The sequence below is a fragment of the Strix aluco genome, chromosome 4 (assembly GCF_031877795.1).
Source record: "Strix aluco isolate bStrAlu1 chromosome 4, bStrAlu1.hap1, whole genome shotgun sequence".
Taxonomy (NCBI): domain Eukaryota; kingdom Metazoa; phylum Chordata; class Aves; order Strigiformes; family Strigidae; genus Strix; species Strix aluco.
In genome coordinates, this window is record NC_133934.1 from 36,913,597 (window position 1) to 36,929,166 (window position 15,570).

At 47.1% G+C, this 15,570-nt stretch overlaps 1 protein-coding gene across 1 annotated transcript in view; it reads left to right on the forward strand.

Moving 5' to 3' along the window:
- Positions 1-14,261: 14,261 nt before the first annotated feature.
- ENPP6 (ectonucleotide pyrophosphatase/phosphodiesterase 6) overlaps positions 14,262-15,570 on the forward strand; it is a 33,895-nt gene continuing 32,586 nt past the window's right edge. The window contains exon 1 of the mRNA XM_074822753.1: positions 14,262-14,758. Coding sequence (XP_074678854.1) covers positions 14,503-14,758 — 256 coding nt within the window. The 5' untranslated portion in view covers positions 14,262-14,502. The remainder of the gene's footprint in view (positions 14,759-15,570) is intronic.

The following is a 15,570-nucleotide window of genomic DNA, read 5'->3' on the forward strand; positions in this document are numbered from 1 at the left end:
ATGGCTCCTTTCAACTTGTGTAAAAACATGTTTATTATAAAAGGGACTTTGTGCAAAGATGTGATAACCTACCTTCTTTCTTCAGGGGTGAAGACCGCCAGTATAGACAAAAGGCTCGCCCAGGCAGCTTCTCCATGGGTTTGCATGAACTTGTTTGCAGTTCAGAGCAGAAGCACTCATGGGTTTGGGCTGACATCTAGTGTCAGTGTGGACGAGGCCAGAGAAACCAGCTCACTCATTTCTCCAAACATGTCAGGGGTGACTTGGAAGGAAGAAGGAAGTTGACATTTCTTTGGCTTAGTGCTTCTAATTTGGTTAGAGACCTGACCCATAAGCCCACAAGTACCTTTGTTCCATTAACTACTGAAGAAAATAATAATAATGGAACACTAAAAAAATATAAGTGAACAGGTAGTTTTAGGCCTGGAAATCATAAAAACAGCTCAGATTGCTTGGGTATGCTGTTGTCTCCTCATTTTGAAGCATCACAAAGACTAGCCACTGGTCTTGAGCAGTAGAGATTGTTTATAGGGAGGGAGACGCTTGATGACTTATTCTTGAACGGTTGGATATGGTTTCAAGGGACTTATCCCATCAAAGGTATTTTTATGACGAGTTTCAAGAAATCACACTGCCGCTGCCTTGATGTGTCATTATTTGCTTGTCAGCCACATCTCACGTGGCCTCATTCTTTTTATCCTCCCTTAACTGTTGCAAGATCTTTCCACAAAAGCCAGCGTACAAGTTCAAGTCAGTTCACCATCATACTGTCTCACTTTTAAGACACTTTCCTTGAAGACCTTCAGTGTTGGTCAGAAGCCATTCGTGGACTGAGCCCCTCCATGAATGTGTGGGGTGTGACAGGGATGGGCATTGTTCATCTGGCACAAGGAGAAAGAGAAAAGCAGCTTGTATGGATACTCAATACCTCTCAAAATCGTGTATTCAGGGATGAACTGAAAAAACCATGCAGCTCAGCTGTGAAAGTATTTCCTGAAAGATGCTTTGGGTGCTCAGGTTCACCCAAAAGCTCAAATTCACAAGACTGGAGGAATGACTGAACAAGTTCAAGGAAGAGACATTAAACGAGGATAATCAAGTGCAGAAAAGGGGCTCAGATAGTCCCTGAATTGTTGCAGGCAGGGAAAGTATCTGGGGGAAGTATCATCAAGTGCTTGCCCAGTTTTGATACTGTTCTGTAGGCATCTGGTTTTGGCCTCTGTCTGAGGGAGGGTGCTGGGCTGTAGATGACCCTTTGGTTGGGCCCAGAAGGGCTGTATGGGTATCACCTTGTATCACCATTTACCTGTGTTTTTTTTAATGTAGGTCTCCTCTAACACTTTCAAATGACACAGGCATTAAAAAGAAGTACTTTTGCCAAAGAAAGGCAGTTTGGGCTCTCTTCTAAATATATCCTTGCCCATGTTCCCATGTGAAAGCTGGATAGGCTCTTTGAAACTGCAGAAACTGGCAAAAGGGGAAAAAAGGGGTAGAGGAGAGGGACACAGGACAATCCTGCTTCAAGTTCACTTGGGAAGTTTGTCTTTATTTTTGCCCTGATGCTATTAGCAGGCATGTCGGCATTTCACACAGAAAGTCACCTCCTGCCCCGCTGCCCTGAGCACCAGCAGAAGACCTGGCTTCAGCTTTGCCCGACTTCCCATGTGCCCTTTGGGGGTCACCTCTCCCATGTGTGCCTCGTTTCTCCTCAATGGTCCCAACAGTGCCACCTTGACCATCCCCCTTATGTCTCTCGTAGATGAAGGCCGTTAGCTTTCCTTACGGTTAGAACCAGGCAGGTTACAACCTGTCTGGCACAGCAGGGTCAAGGTCCCAGTGGCAGCTTCAGAGGAATGACAACCACATCCCACCTGCGGTCACTCTCTGCTCCTCACCCCCTTTTTCCTAGACAGGTTTCCTTTCAGTTGTAACAGGCATTTTATCCAAAGCTGCAGAAACAGGATTCAGGCTTATGAATACATGAAGAAAGAGGAAAATGGTGCTCACGCTCTACTTTCCCCATGTAACTGCAAAGGAGTCTTGTGCAAGAGGGCTGCCTAAGTGCTGTTGGTCAAAGTCGGTGGTGTTTACACAGGAGTCAGCCAGATGGAGTCAGGGAGCAGATCTTACCATTCTGACAGTGCAGGCATCCTGCCGTTGAAGTTTAGAGTTCAGGAAGTTCCCTGCTATTGTTTAACCTTTAAAGACCTGGTCTCTCTTTTCAGATTCCCCATCAAATACATGTTTCAGACAACCAGGGATTTCGTACTTAAGCTCAGATGGTGCAGGACACCTTGTCCAACCAGAAAGTATTTGCTCTGTACACACACTTGAACTCCAGAAAGTACATGGAGATACTTTATATAACTTTGAACCATTTAAGGACAAAGTATTCCCTCATATTGTTTTAGTTATAGTGTATTTTACTTCATGCAGTGTTCAAATTATACACATATCTGCATTTATGGCCACTGTTTATATCTGATACAGTCCCTCTCCTTTTCTTCGTGCCACATTAATGATATTATTCTTTGCTGCTGTCATGTCACATGCAATACTCTTCCCCAGTATAAAACCAAAATAACAGAGAGTTGATCTTGGCATGTAGAAATGACCACTGCAAACAAACCTCTGAAGAAGAACAAGCCCTACACCAACCACTGCAGTTACTGAAAGCATCCATTACTGACAGACCTCCTCCCGGCTCAGCCCTGATGCTAAGGGGTACATTCCTATGATGGTGGATCCCCTGGGGTGAAAAGGGTCTGACATAGCATGAATAATATGCATCAAGGTTAATATCAAGGGTTTGGGGTTTCATAACCCTCTTCCATTATACCAAGGCCATCTTAGCACTCAAAGAATTAGAGACAAAAGCCTTCTTCCTGAGGAGCTCTCCTGACAGGCAGCTGCTGCTGGAGGTGCCCACTTGGGCCAACACTGCCTTTGCCATGGCAAACTATGGCAGAAGGGGCTATTCTGAAAGTGTACCTCAACTATAAAACCCGGTGCCTTGGCTCAAAAGAAGAATACAAAAACCACTTCTCTGTTACAGTGTATGATTTTAGAGCAATTGCTATAAAACACGACTGGTTTCATATTTCGTAAAACCATATAATGCTTTTGTTTTGAGGAAAGGGATACTAACAGCTGCAGAAGGGCCACATAAAACGCAACAGCTTTGGATGAGTAATCATGAGTTTCTGCCTACGGGTGATCCAGAATGAAACTTGGTTCAGAAACTGCTGCTTCCCTTCTCTTCTTCAGAAAAGGTTTCCCAAGCTCTCTTGATCAGTATCCCGTGGATGAAGTTGCTCAGACCAGTGTTTTGGCTGCTGAGAGGTGGCAACTTGCTTCCAGGGCGCTTTTGACTCTTGCCTGTTGGCTGGGGGCAGCGTTGCTGTTGTGGGAGGGACCCCCTGCATGGATAGTTTCTAAGGAAACCATCCCACACTGGGCTATAAGCAGCCTTTCCCCTCCAGTTTCCCATGTTCAGCTTCAGATGTGCTCAGAGCATTGTCACTAGGAATGTGTTTAATGGCTCATGCAACGTATCTTTAATTACTATTCATCCAGTGCCTTCCTGACAGATGCTCATGTCATACATTTTAAAATAAAATGCTTGTAATTCATCTTTAGGAAGTATTGGTCCAATTTTCCACTTGCAGGTTACTCCTGTGGCATATTCCACCGTGGCAGCAGTGCTATTGCTGGTGAGGACTGAATGAGTGGGGGACAGCGCCTGACCCCACAGCAATCCCAAGGGATGTGCCCGACCCCCATGCAATACTACTTCCCAAGTGAGAACGGATATTGGAAATCATCTTCCCAGCCTGTCATGAAGGCAGACCCATGAAGGATGCTGGAGATGCTGGGCATGAGAGATTGCCTGGGGAATGGCATGATGACCAGCAAGGGGCAGTGGGAGCTGCTGGCATATCAGATGAGAGACTGTGTCAGGGAGATCCGAGACAGTGTTGCCCACAGTGACTCCAGTGCTGTGCACAGAGCATGGAGAGTGGCTGGGGCACAGGAGGTGTTTCCGCAGCAGAGCACCATCTCCTGGATTTGGGCCTCGCACCCGGGCATGGAGACCACGGTACATCTCCAGTCCAGCCAGGGCAGAGGCAGTAACATTTGGATGCAGTTTGGGGTGCCCCATTAAAGCACCTTGTAAATCCATGCATGCAGTACTGGAAGTATTCCTGCTTAGCCTGAGACTCTGCTGCCTCTGAGCGGGTGCAACTGTTTCCAGCATGTGAAAGAAACTGCAGCTGTACAGGAGTATAACAAAATAAACCAAACTCCAAACAAGTGGAGAAAACAAGCTCTTAACCTTATTTCTTGGAAAAAAAAGATATAAATTTTCAAACGTTTCTTGCACCTGCTAAATGCATTAGCAGCAGTGTTGTATCTCAAATGGGCAGCTGCGATGAAAGAAAAATAGCTTCTTTGTGGTGATCTGGTGTGCTTGTGACAGCCATTCAGGAGATGATTTACTGCTCTGTGCTGGAAGCTGGACAGCCACACTCAGTGCTCACATGGCATGAGGTTGCTGTCCATCGTTTCCAAACTTCCTTGAAAGAGCTAAGTACTTTGTCACCCATTTTCTCTTTAAAAAAGCTACCAGAGCAGGGTTTTGCAGGTGTTGGCCATGCCAAGGAAAATAAGTCCTTACTGGGAATTGGAGGCAGAAGGCCATTGGCCCTGAAGGTTATTACAGGGTGTCCACTTCCAGCAGCTGACAGCACCATAGGAAATTTTAGAGGTTTTCTTGCTGCCACACAGTGGAATAGAACATCAGCATAATGTCAGGAGGGAAAACATAGAAAATATGAGCCATGTGCTATTAAAACAGATTAAGCAGAGAGCTTTGCTGGCGTCGGGCTGCACCAGGGGACTGGTGCTGGAGGAACAGCCCATGCTTTCCACTTCGGGGCCACCGACTACCTCTGCTCTGCCTATGTGGCCTTAGCCACACTTTTCCACTCTGCTTCATGGAAGATAGCCAGGAATGTGCCAAATGGGTTGCAGTCCAGAGCCTGGTACCGCAGTCCTGGTCAGCCCTGGCCCGGCGCAAACAAGAAGCCATTTTTTCAAATAGGTTTGGACTCAAAAATGTTGGGAGGCCATGGGTACTTCTGACATGGTATCTTCAGAAGAGACAGTGGTGGCCTCGAGCACTCGTAGGCACAGCCATGCTTCCCTGGAAACAAGGTGAAAATTAATTTGGGGAAGCATGAACTTCTCCACAGAGTGAAGCCCCCAGCTACAAGGCCTGGGATCAGACCTTGTTTTGGGTCAGTCAAGCAGCAGAAGTTTCATATTCAGTGCACGATAATCACCACTTTCCCATGCCTTTCTGTGGTGGCTGCTGAGAGTAAATGGCACATTATTTTGTCAAGATGCATGTGCTGTTTTCATGTCCTATTTGTTTTGGTGGTAAAAGAGGAATGATGAAAGAGGAAAGTTTTTACTGGTTAGCCTGAGCAGTGGAAAGGGCACGTTTCCACCTACCTGTCTCTGTCGGTGGTCAGTATGGTGCCTTCCAGCCCACCACCACTCCTTCTTGCCCTGTGTCGGCCTCATGTCCCCCAGTGTAGCTACAGAGCACAGTATGGGACAACAAGCCCCTGAAGCAATTTGGGTTCATGACAACCTTCCTTGCCCCCTGAAAGGGTGTTTGATCAGACAGCTGAGGTTGGAGCAGTCCCAGAAGAAAAGCACGTCCTGAGGCAAAAGTCTTGAGCCAGAAAGTTCATCTTGACCCGCTGGAAGATGGTTGCCCAAGAAGGAGCAAACCTTCCTACTGTTTATTTCTCTTCATTTCAGGTGATCAGAGATTTGTTTAGCTTCTTCTCAAAGAAAACCAGAGAGCCATTCAAAACTACCTACATCCTTAACTCCTCTGAGTCATTCTGGCTAAAGGGAACAACTCAAGATCAGCACACTGCAGTGGCCAGCCACTCAGGCTAAGGGGGCAACAGCATACGAGTACAGCCGTGCTTTACACATGTTCCCCCTTCACTTCTTTGCCAGTATATGGAGGGGCTGATCTGGGCTAGAGGAAAACCTGTGCCACCAGAAGATGTGCAAATAGCACCACAGGCAGGATCCCCTCTGTTGGAGGCAGCGAGGTCTCTCTGCAGGCAGGAGGTGGACCCGGCAGATCAGAGCCATTCACAGAGCAAGGGGAAAAGGAAACTGCAGGTTCTCCAGGTTTCCAGTTTCTCCTGGCAGCACAAAGGGGATGTGGGAGCTTCAGATATTTCTAGGAAAGGTGGGATCAGTTGCAAACATATTGACCTGAGGGTGTCCATACGAAGAGAAGAAAATTTTTATGTTGGGTAAAGTTAGAGTGTTAAAGAGGACCCTCCACACTGGGGACAGATTTCAGGGAAACAAAGGTATGATTTAACTCAAATGTACGATAAGCTGCTTGAACAGAAGAGCAGGATGTCAAACGATGGATTGTCTCCACTACTGGAGTTGGAAGATGTGATTATAAATCTCAGGAATGTGGCAGAAGAGCAGTGATCTAAAGCCACTATGTCGAGGCAACTCAGAAAGAGGATGCAAATATGGCATAGTGAATTCAGAGCAGACTAAAGTTGCTATGCCATGTCCACATCCCACTGAAGTCCTGCTGAAGTCTGCTTTGGGTTGCATTAAGTCAGAGCTAAATGGAACAGGAATCAAGACAATTTATCTCAGCCAGAGACCTGTGAAGTACCCAGGTGGAAAAATCAGATCAGGTCCCCCCAGGGCTGAGGGCTGTCCTAGCTCTTGTCCTCAGATAAAAAATTCCTGCAGTCATTGAGAGCAGCTCAAGCCCTAAGAGATATGTTAGGATTTCCTAACCTGAGCATTCAGCTAGAGAGAGAAAGTAATGCTGACCCTCATGTAAAGATATGACCTTGCCCTCCTATAGGAAAGGACGTCACTGATGGTATTTAGACAGGGATGGGACCTTACCTGTAAGAAAATCTGACGCAGATGCGGCTTTGCTTGAGAAGTTGTAGCTTGCTGATGGAGAAACACCCAAAGCTGGGAAACAGATATCCTGTAAATATTGCTCTACCCAGAGCACGGGCTGGGTTGTAAAACAGCTGTCTCTTCTCTGTGGAAGCAAATTCTCCAGAGGTGACTCAGCAGTCAGTGAGATGAGAACCAGATACCCATTGTTTCTTTGGATGATGAGCAAAGCCGAAACTTTAATATGTGTCCTCCAGGTGAGGGCTTCAACCTCCAGCATAGCCTTATTGATGAATGAGATACAGTAACTAAAAGCCAGGATCAATGACATCAAAAATATGAAAGCCAAAATGAACAAACTGCAGTGGCACATGACAAAAGCAACGGCAACTGTAGGCAACAACTTGGAAACTCTCTACAATACAGGGCATGTTCGCTGCAGGCAGCCTGGCAGAGGCCAGCCTTTGGGGCCTAATTATAAATATTCTCAGGTTAGCTTAAATAACTACTGTCAGAATAAAGGCCTTTTTCTTCATTAGGTCATGCTGCAAGCCCAACTCCCACAGTCCTTAAGCACTGAAGTTAAAGCTGAACTCTGTATAACCTCTGGGCTATAAAGGATGCCAAATGCAAAATATTTGGGAGTTTTAAAATGGTATTTTATCCTAGCCCTGGATAGTTTACTTTGTACATGTACTAAGTTCAAGCCAATGTTGTAAGTCTCTTTTGTGCTCCGTGTAGAAGTGTAGCAGAAAGATCAAACATAGAATATTATTTTATTCTTGGAAAGTAGGCACGTGGGCACTGATTCACCAGATATTTAGCCTCTCAAATTACCCCTCATTTAATGGGAAAATCTGAAATCTGAATACTTTGCTGAAATAGGTCTATATTTGGCTAGCACTAGATGACTGTAAGATTGTGCAAGATTGTTAGACTTTCAGCTCATACTGTCATCTTTTAAGCCTGCTGCTCAGTCAGGGTAATAAACTGGCAGAAACTGCTGTGCGGGTGACTGGTGGACATGCAGAATACCCTGTTGTTCTCTTGGAGGAGCCACTGGCATATGAATGCATGTGTTGAGCTCAATGTCCTGAGGAACATGTTAGTGTCAGGGCACAGCAGGATTAGTAACACCTACTTTATTTTGCTGATTATAATTTTATTTTGTATACTGAATAAATGAACTGATCTTGATCAACTTGCTTAGCTTGCCAAGTTTCCATCCCCACCCACATCATTGCACGTTTCTAGAATAGCAGTAAAATCCTTCACCACAGTCCTCCAACAATACAGGGAAACAACCAGACAGCAGAGCTGAAGCAGAAGACACAGTATCCAGTTACTTAGGACTATCTGGTTTTGCCATCTAGCAAATTTGGCTAGGTGATTTCAGCAAAGAAATACATTGCACAAGGTTTCCTCAATGAGGTAAAGACTCCTGCATTACAGGACACTGGCGTCCAGGCAAGCACCATCTTGGGCTAATTAAGTAATAACATTGCAGGGACATGAGTTAGAAATGTTCAGGAGGTACTGGAGGTGGAGATGAGTTGATATCCAAGAAAAACTCAAATCTTTTGGAAGGAGTGAAGGCTGGTTTCGGTCCAAGACAATGATATCCTCTCCCTGAGCCGGACGGTCCTGTGCTCAGGCTGACACACCACGGGGTGAGGAGGAGGTGGTCTTCTGCCACACGCAGACATGAGATGCCATCACCTGGTGCAGGCTTCCCAGTCTTTCCTGACATGAACTCCTACATATCTTCCAGTGGCAGAGGCTTACTGCGTAGCGAGTTTAAGCCCACTGGTGATGAGCTTCTTTTTCTTAATTGCCTCATGACCACTAGGAAGTAATTTATAAACCTCCGTGGTTCTGCAGGGTTTGAGTTAAAATTGTTATTTCAACCCACACTAGCCATATGAAACATGATTTTCCTTAGGGGCATCTTTTGGGGGTTTATTCCACATGATGTTTGCAGTCTCCTTCCCACCTCAGCCCTGCAGATGTGCAGCCTCTCCTACTGGCAGCAGCAGCTGGCAGATTTAGGGCATTGCTGACCATGTTCAGTCCTGTTGGAGACACGTCACTCCCTGCTGCCATCCCCTCAACCCTTTTCTTCTCTCCTTCACTATGAGTGTCCGCTGCAGCAGTTCAGATAATTTGGATGGTTTTGAAGTGGGGAGAATGAGCTGCAATTACTGCCCAAGAAAAACCATTAAGAGAAGATATGCTTGGAGGCCTGGGTGCTGGTCATGAAACAGCTGGGTTAAGAGAGGTACTAAGCAAAATACTTAAAAGGTTCTCCCACTGAATAAATACTCCTGTTCTTCACTCTTGGTAAGCACATAAAGTTCTAGGACTGCTGGAGCCAGTGGTCTTTGTGTTTCCCAGCCCTGGGTGAATTTTTTCCCTGTGAATTTATCCCACATATGTTTTTAACAGACATGTTCTTCAGAAACAAGGTGTTGCACACCTGAATGGTACTTTGATGTGAAGACCCACCTCCTTGGTTCATTCTAAACCTGATTTAGTTTCATTTAATGGAAGCACAGCCCATTCCCCAAGGAGAACATTGTTGGGGAGCATTCACAGGGAAGGGCAGTGCTGGTGATGATGCACCAAGCCCATGCGGCAAGGAAATTGGGAGACACTGAGGTTCCACAGGTTCGTTATGTTTCTTCAGCTCCACTAGATTTTTCTCAAATAGAAAAGTTATTAATATGACTCGTGACTGTCAGATGGAGTAAGAGATCTGGAGAACTGCTCTCCAAACACCACAATTGCCTGGACTGAGACACTTCAAAGAATATTTAACCAGCCCCTGCCTGTCCATCAGGGCCACCACTGTACCACTTTGATGTCCTCATTATCCAGCATCCAGATGCTTCCAGTCAGGCAAGTCTCATACCAGTCACGTAGGTTAGAGGAAAACTGTGCCTCAATTAGCTGTAAAAGATCACTGCTTTTCTCCAGGAAAACTGGAGTTTCTAGCTTTGAAATGATCTGTAGCTAACAAGTATGTGACTTTATCATACACATCTGTACACGACTGACAGCAAGAGCAACCCATTTCCTATGTCTTGAATTCCTCATGACTGAACTACTGCATACCAAAAGATTGCAGAAATAACTGACTTTATGTTAAATATCATCTAGAAAGATCTGATGGAGCAGCAGATGCCTTGCCTAATGTGCCACGCCATGCAGAAGCATTGGTGAGAATGTACAGTACAGGAGCAAAGAAGCTGATATCAAACTTCTGCAGCAAATTACTTCTACCAAGGTAAGACCTTCTGTCAGCTCAGAAAGCAGATGCATGGCATTGCCAAAGGTTTTCTGTGGAAGTCAGCAGAGGGGCTGGTACCACCTGTGATGTTTTCAGCTTGGTTTTGGTGGGGCAAAGAGGAAGAAGGACCTTAGTCCAACAGAGTTCTGACCTTAAAACTTCAGACTGGCACAAATCCTCTTCCTCTTCTTCAAAGAAATGCATGCAACTTATCATTCCCCTCAAGGCTTTATGCCTGGAGGTGGCCATGCCTTCTCTAATGAGAGAAAAGAAACAACCAAACAAGTAAGTCAGGCTGTGTTTGCTAAAGTGTTCAATTACTACTCTGTGTGAAGGAGAACAGGAACTGAAGAGGAATTACAAGCTGACAGTGAGTCATGTTATGCCTTCTTGTCTTTCTTCCAGAAGTGAAAGAAGGGCAAGCTTCCCCTTTAGATTCTTTAATTCACTGGGGAAAAGGGAAACCATGTTTTACTTTTAACAGCTTTTGTTCTTGTGTGTTGTCCTGGACCTAAGGGCACAGATAGAGCTGCGCTGGTGGGGAGGCTGGTACATCTGACAAGCCAGACTGAACCATCAGTGTGAGCCCAGAGAATTTTCCTTCATTTCTGTCATCATGCTTGTGATTTCTGCAGAACAAAAAAAAAAAGAAAAAAAGATTCAGGGACACTAGAGGCAGTTTGCCAGAAATGGAAAACTGCTTTCTGCCAAGAGGATTTCCTGAGCAATCTAAGTGGTTGAGGATCTTGTCTCAAACAAAGTTTGGATCAGTGGGGTATCTGCTTGAGCACAAACTGGGCTGAGGGATTTTATTTCCTTTATGCATGCTTCTTCTTAAACCTGGTCTTGAAGCTAACTAGTGAGGAATGCTCTCCCTGGACACCAGCTCAGGCTCTGATAGATTTTGTAAGAGCATTTGTATCAAAATATTGTTGTGCTGGAGTCTCCAAGGCCATCTGGGGCTTTGTGCAGACAGGGTGCTTACAAATGAATGTGAACCAAAGCAAATCAACATTGCCTGGCAGGGATGAAATGTATTGCTAGGGTCTGTCTCTGCCAAGCTAGACTGTTTGGCTCCAGTCCCACTCTTCGGGGGGATTGTCTGTCAAAACACAATTTGGTATTGTACAGCGTCATGGTTACATGGCTTACTACTCCTTTAACCCCTCTCAGGCCTTATGCTCTTGTTATTTTTTGAGTGGAAACCTGTGAATCCCAACTTCAAAGCAGACCTCAGGCTCTGGTACCTTGCACCAATTGCCCCTTGTGCTGCTGTGTAGGTTCAGGTAGCACTTTGTACCCTCACATGATGGAAACCTTGCTTCTTGGCCTAACCACCTCAAAAACCTGGTCATCCAGGTGGGAGTCCAGCTTGGATACTTGATTGAATCTCCTTAATTAACCCATTCCTTCATGAGCAGCAGCTGCTGCTTCTGTCAAGCCCTGCTGGCAAGTCCAGAGGCCACCCATCAGAGGACAAGCCAAAACATCAGTGTGAATGTCCTCATGGGTTTGCTCTCCCCACTTCTGGACATGTTTCTGAGTTCATTCAACGTAAGTATGGACATAGTAAATTACCACAGTGGCTTGGTCAAGACACGGCACTACAGGCAGCTCCAAGCCCATTACATACAGTTTTTGCTATAGTGGAAATTCTCAGTAAGCACTGGTAGAAGTGCTGTCTCTGAGCACAGGTTCTGCAGGGCCACCTCACATCCTGGAGGCCCAGTGAGGGGCAGCAGGAGGAGGACGTGCATATTCCCTTCAGGATGCGGGTGAAGAGGCAGATCCTCAGCTGACGCCCTGCCAAGGCTGGAGATGGCCGAGAAGAGTGGTGGGTCTCCATAGGTGTGACACATGGCACGTGCTGTCCTGCAGGCAGGCAGCTGCCTGCACCACTGCCCAGGCCGTCACGTCGCCCATCAGCCTAGCGCGCAACTGCAGCCTCATCCCCAGCGGGCAGGGCAGCGGCAGCCTTGCACAGGCTGGGACGCCAGTGAAACGCAGCCCAGCTGCCTAGGTCACGCAGCCTTGTGGCTTTCCCCTTGCGCTGCAGGATCTGGGTGTTTTCCTTCGAAGCTCAGTCTAGAGCACATTGGTACTGCCAGGTCTGCTGATGTCTGCTCCAGAGGCTGGGCTGTGGGTCTGGGACCTGTTATCATCCCAGCAGACTGGGGACTGCAGTCCATCTGTCCTTCTGGGCTGTACAGATGGCGCCAGGGCTCAGCTGTCTCTGACCGGAGGTGCAGCACAGCTGGGTTGGTTTTGCTGAGAAAACTGCTGCTGCACTGTGAAGAAATACATGAACTAAAGCCAGGTAAGATAAGAAAAGTCAAAACATAGACCGAATTAAAGTTGTCAAGACAATGATAGCTAGCAACGCAAGGCTTCAAAAGTAAATGCTATCTGAAAAGGGATAAACCCCTGAAGGGCTGGTTCTGTCACTATCTTGCTCTAAAGATCCCTGGGCTGGAGCGTAGAAATGCTCCGAGCTCTTGGCTCAAGTGTGAATGATGTGAGGGTACATCCCAAGTGCTGGGCTCCGAGATGGGGGATAGAAAAAGGGGCACATGAGAAAAAAAGGAAGGAAAAGAGTGGCTGGGCAAGTCATAGAGAGGGAGATGTCCACCAGGAGTGCATTTAGTCCACTGGCAGGGAGGCATGAGGAATTCAACTGAGAAGGTGAACACAAGCACAGCCAGCTGAAGAGCCTGAGCATCCTTGCTCAACTGCAGGCTCCCCCTCTGTCCTCTTCCACTGCCTAGAATGACTCCCTCCTACAGAAAATCCCAGCACCCCTTTCCTTGCAGGGCATCTTCTTGCTTGAGCTGGAAGCCCCATGGGAGAAGGGCAGGGACAGCATCTATCCAGCCATGTCCCGGGAGCAGTGACCTGCAGGCAGCTGCTTTGGCTCACGGGCACCAGCAGCCAGTACAAAGCTGTGCAAAAGGCAAGCCAGGACATGAAGGGGTTTTGCACGGGGGTAAATAAGCGTTTGGGGCAAGGGAAGCTGAAAGCCATCTTGCTGAGCTTTCATCAGCCCAGTGTTTGGTAAGAGGTGACTAGACACGCTGGACGTACAACTGGGAGCTTTGTAAGGAGCAAGCAGAGGTTCAGACATTCACGTCAGAGTGGAGGTCAGCCATTGCAACCTTCCCCAGGTGTGACGGGCTGTTCCCACGATGACTGAGACAACGCTATGAATTCCTTTTGTTTAGGAAAAACAAACACAATTCAATAAAGTGAGTTAATATGTAATTATAGCATACAACAGGTGCTGGCATTGCATTAGAGGTATAGTTAGGCTCCTGTGGCTGGCAGGAGAAGCAGCTGGTGGTGACTTGTGACTAAGCTGTGAACAATTTTTCATTTTTAATATGAAATTTGTCAGCACCCAGATCTTAATATCCCAATAATATCAACAGCCAGAAAATAAATGCATAATTTGTTCTGTCTAATGCTGAAAGTTAGATTTTTCTACTAGTGCATCAAGAGCTGTATTAGTCCCACGGCAGCACAGAACAAGTGGAGAGGACAGGGTCCTTTGCAGGGACTCGGGTCCATGTAGACGTGAGTTTGCTCAGACAGTGCTCTGCCGGTACAGCTGTGCCATCAAAATGCCAGACCCCAACTCACATCCTCCACCTCCCGAACCAGGGAGATGCTTTGCCTTAATCTCTGTCTGAGTTTCTATCACAAGCCACTGCCAGAAAGATACGAAGAAAGTGCACGTTCATGTGGCCAGAGATGTAACACTCCCTTTTAAAGAAAGCAGCCCCTCTCTGTCAGACCTCTGCAAGCCTCAGCCCTGGCACGGAGCTGGGCTGGCTGGCGAGACAAGCTCTGCTCTCTGCGAGTGAGCGGCTGTGGGAGCATGGCTGGGGGCTGCGCTCCCTCCTCGCCCAGGGCCAGCAGCCAGTGCTCCCTCCCTCATGCTCCCTCGGGTGGCTCTGCAGAACGTTCTGACAGGCTCCGTTTACTTTTGTGCTGTTTTCCCCATCGCCACGAAGCCTTTTTTCTGTAGCTGGGAAATACTGAGCTCTTCGCTCTGCTCGAAGTTAATCATCTGCTTGTAATTAACCTGTGACCTCCCACGCCTGCAGCTTGCGCGGGGCAGTGCTGCAGCTTTAACGCAAGCAGTGGAAGCAGGAGGGAGGACAGCAGTGCCAGGTCCGGCCCCGAAGCTGCTGCAGATCCCTCACTGCTGCCCAGCCCTGGCCCTGGCAGCGCTGCCCGCCATGGGGAGCCCCAACCTCCTGGCCGCCCTCCTCGCCGCCGCCATCGCCTCCCTCCTGCCGCTCTCCGCTGCCCCTTCGGCCCACCGCAAGCTCCTGGTGTTCCTGCTTGACGGCTTTCGCTTCGACTACATCGACGACAGTGAGCTGGAGGGTCTGCCGGGCTTTCGGGACATTGTGAACATGGGGGTGAAGGTGGATTACATGACCCCAGACTTCCCCAGCCTCTCCTACCCAAATTACTACACGCTGATGACAGGTGAGTACTTGCATTTCTGTGCTGTGCTGCTCCTTGGAGCTGCCAGCTCCCCGTGCTGAAGTGGAGGGCAGCTTCCCATTACATTTTCCTCCAAAGACAATGTAAAAATAACACAAGTCGTGCTTTTAGCTGGGAGTTTAAAAGCACTGCAGCATTACAGCTCAGTATTGGTTGTCTAAAACCTGCTCTGAACTTGGAAACGCCGCTTGGAGCTGATTTTTGAAGTCCCACTTTGCTCTCCCATGGTGCTGCCAGGTCCCTACCTGCTGCCACTGCAGCAGCACAGCCATCCAGGGCTCCCTGGTGGGAACACTGATGGGGGCTATGGCATATAGAGCATAAAAACGAGTGGCAAATGAATGGAAAATTAATACAGAACCTGCTCAGAGCCTTTCCAGTTAATAAAAAGGCGTGTAAACTAAGGGTGGCTAAGAGAAGAACTTTTTTTCAGTCACCAGGTCTGTTTTGGCATGCTCAGTGTTAAATTTATTTTCAAACTTAACAGACTTTCTGCTTTCACAGGTCTCTGTCTTAACTTTGCCCCAAGTCCTCATATCTGTAATAATCTGAAATAGCCAAATAGAAAAACATTAAGGATTTTTGCTTTTGCTCCCCTACCGTTTTTCTGAATACCCAGAAGAGGCTTTCAGAAAACTGAGATGATATAGTCATAGTTTTCATGATACTGAATTGCTTTTAATCTAAGTGGAGTGACACATGACTACATTGACACTGGGAAGGTGCCCAGAGTACAGCTGGGCCATTTCCATCAGAGAGAGACATCCTGGAAACAATGCTTAAGTAAAAAAAAA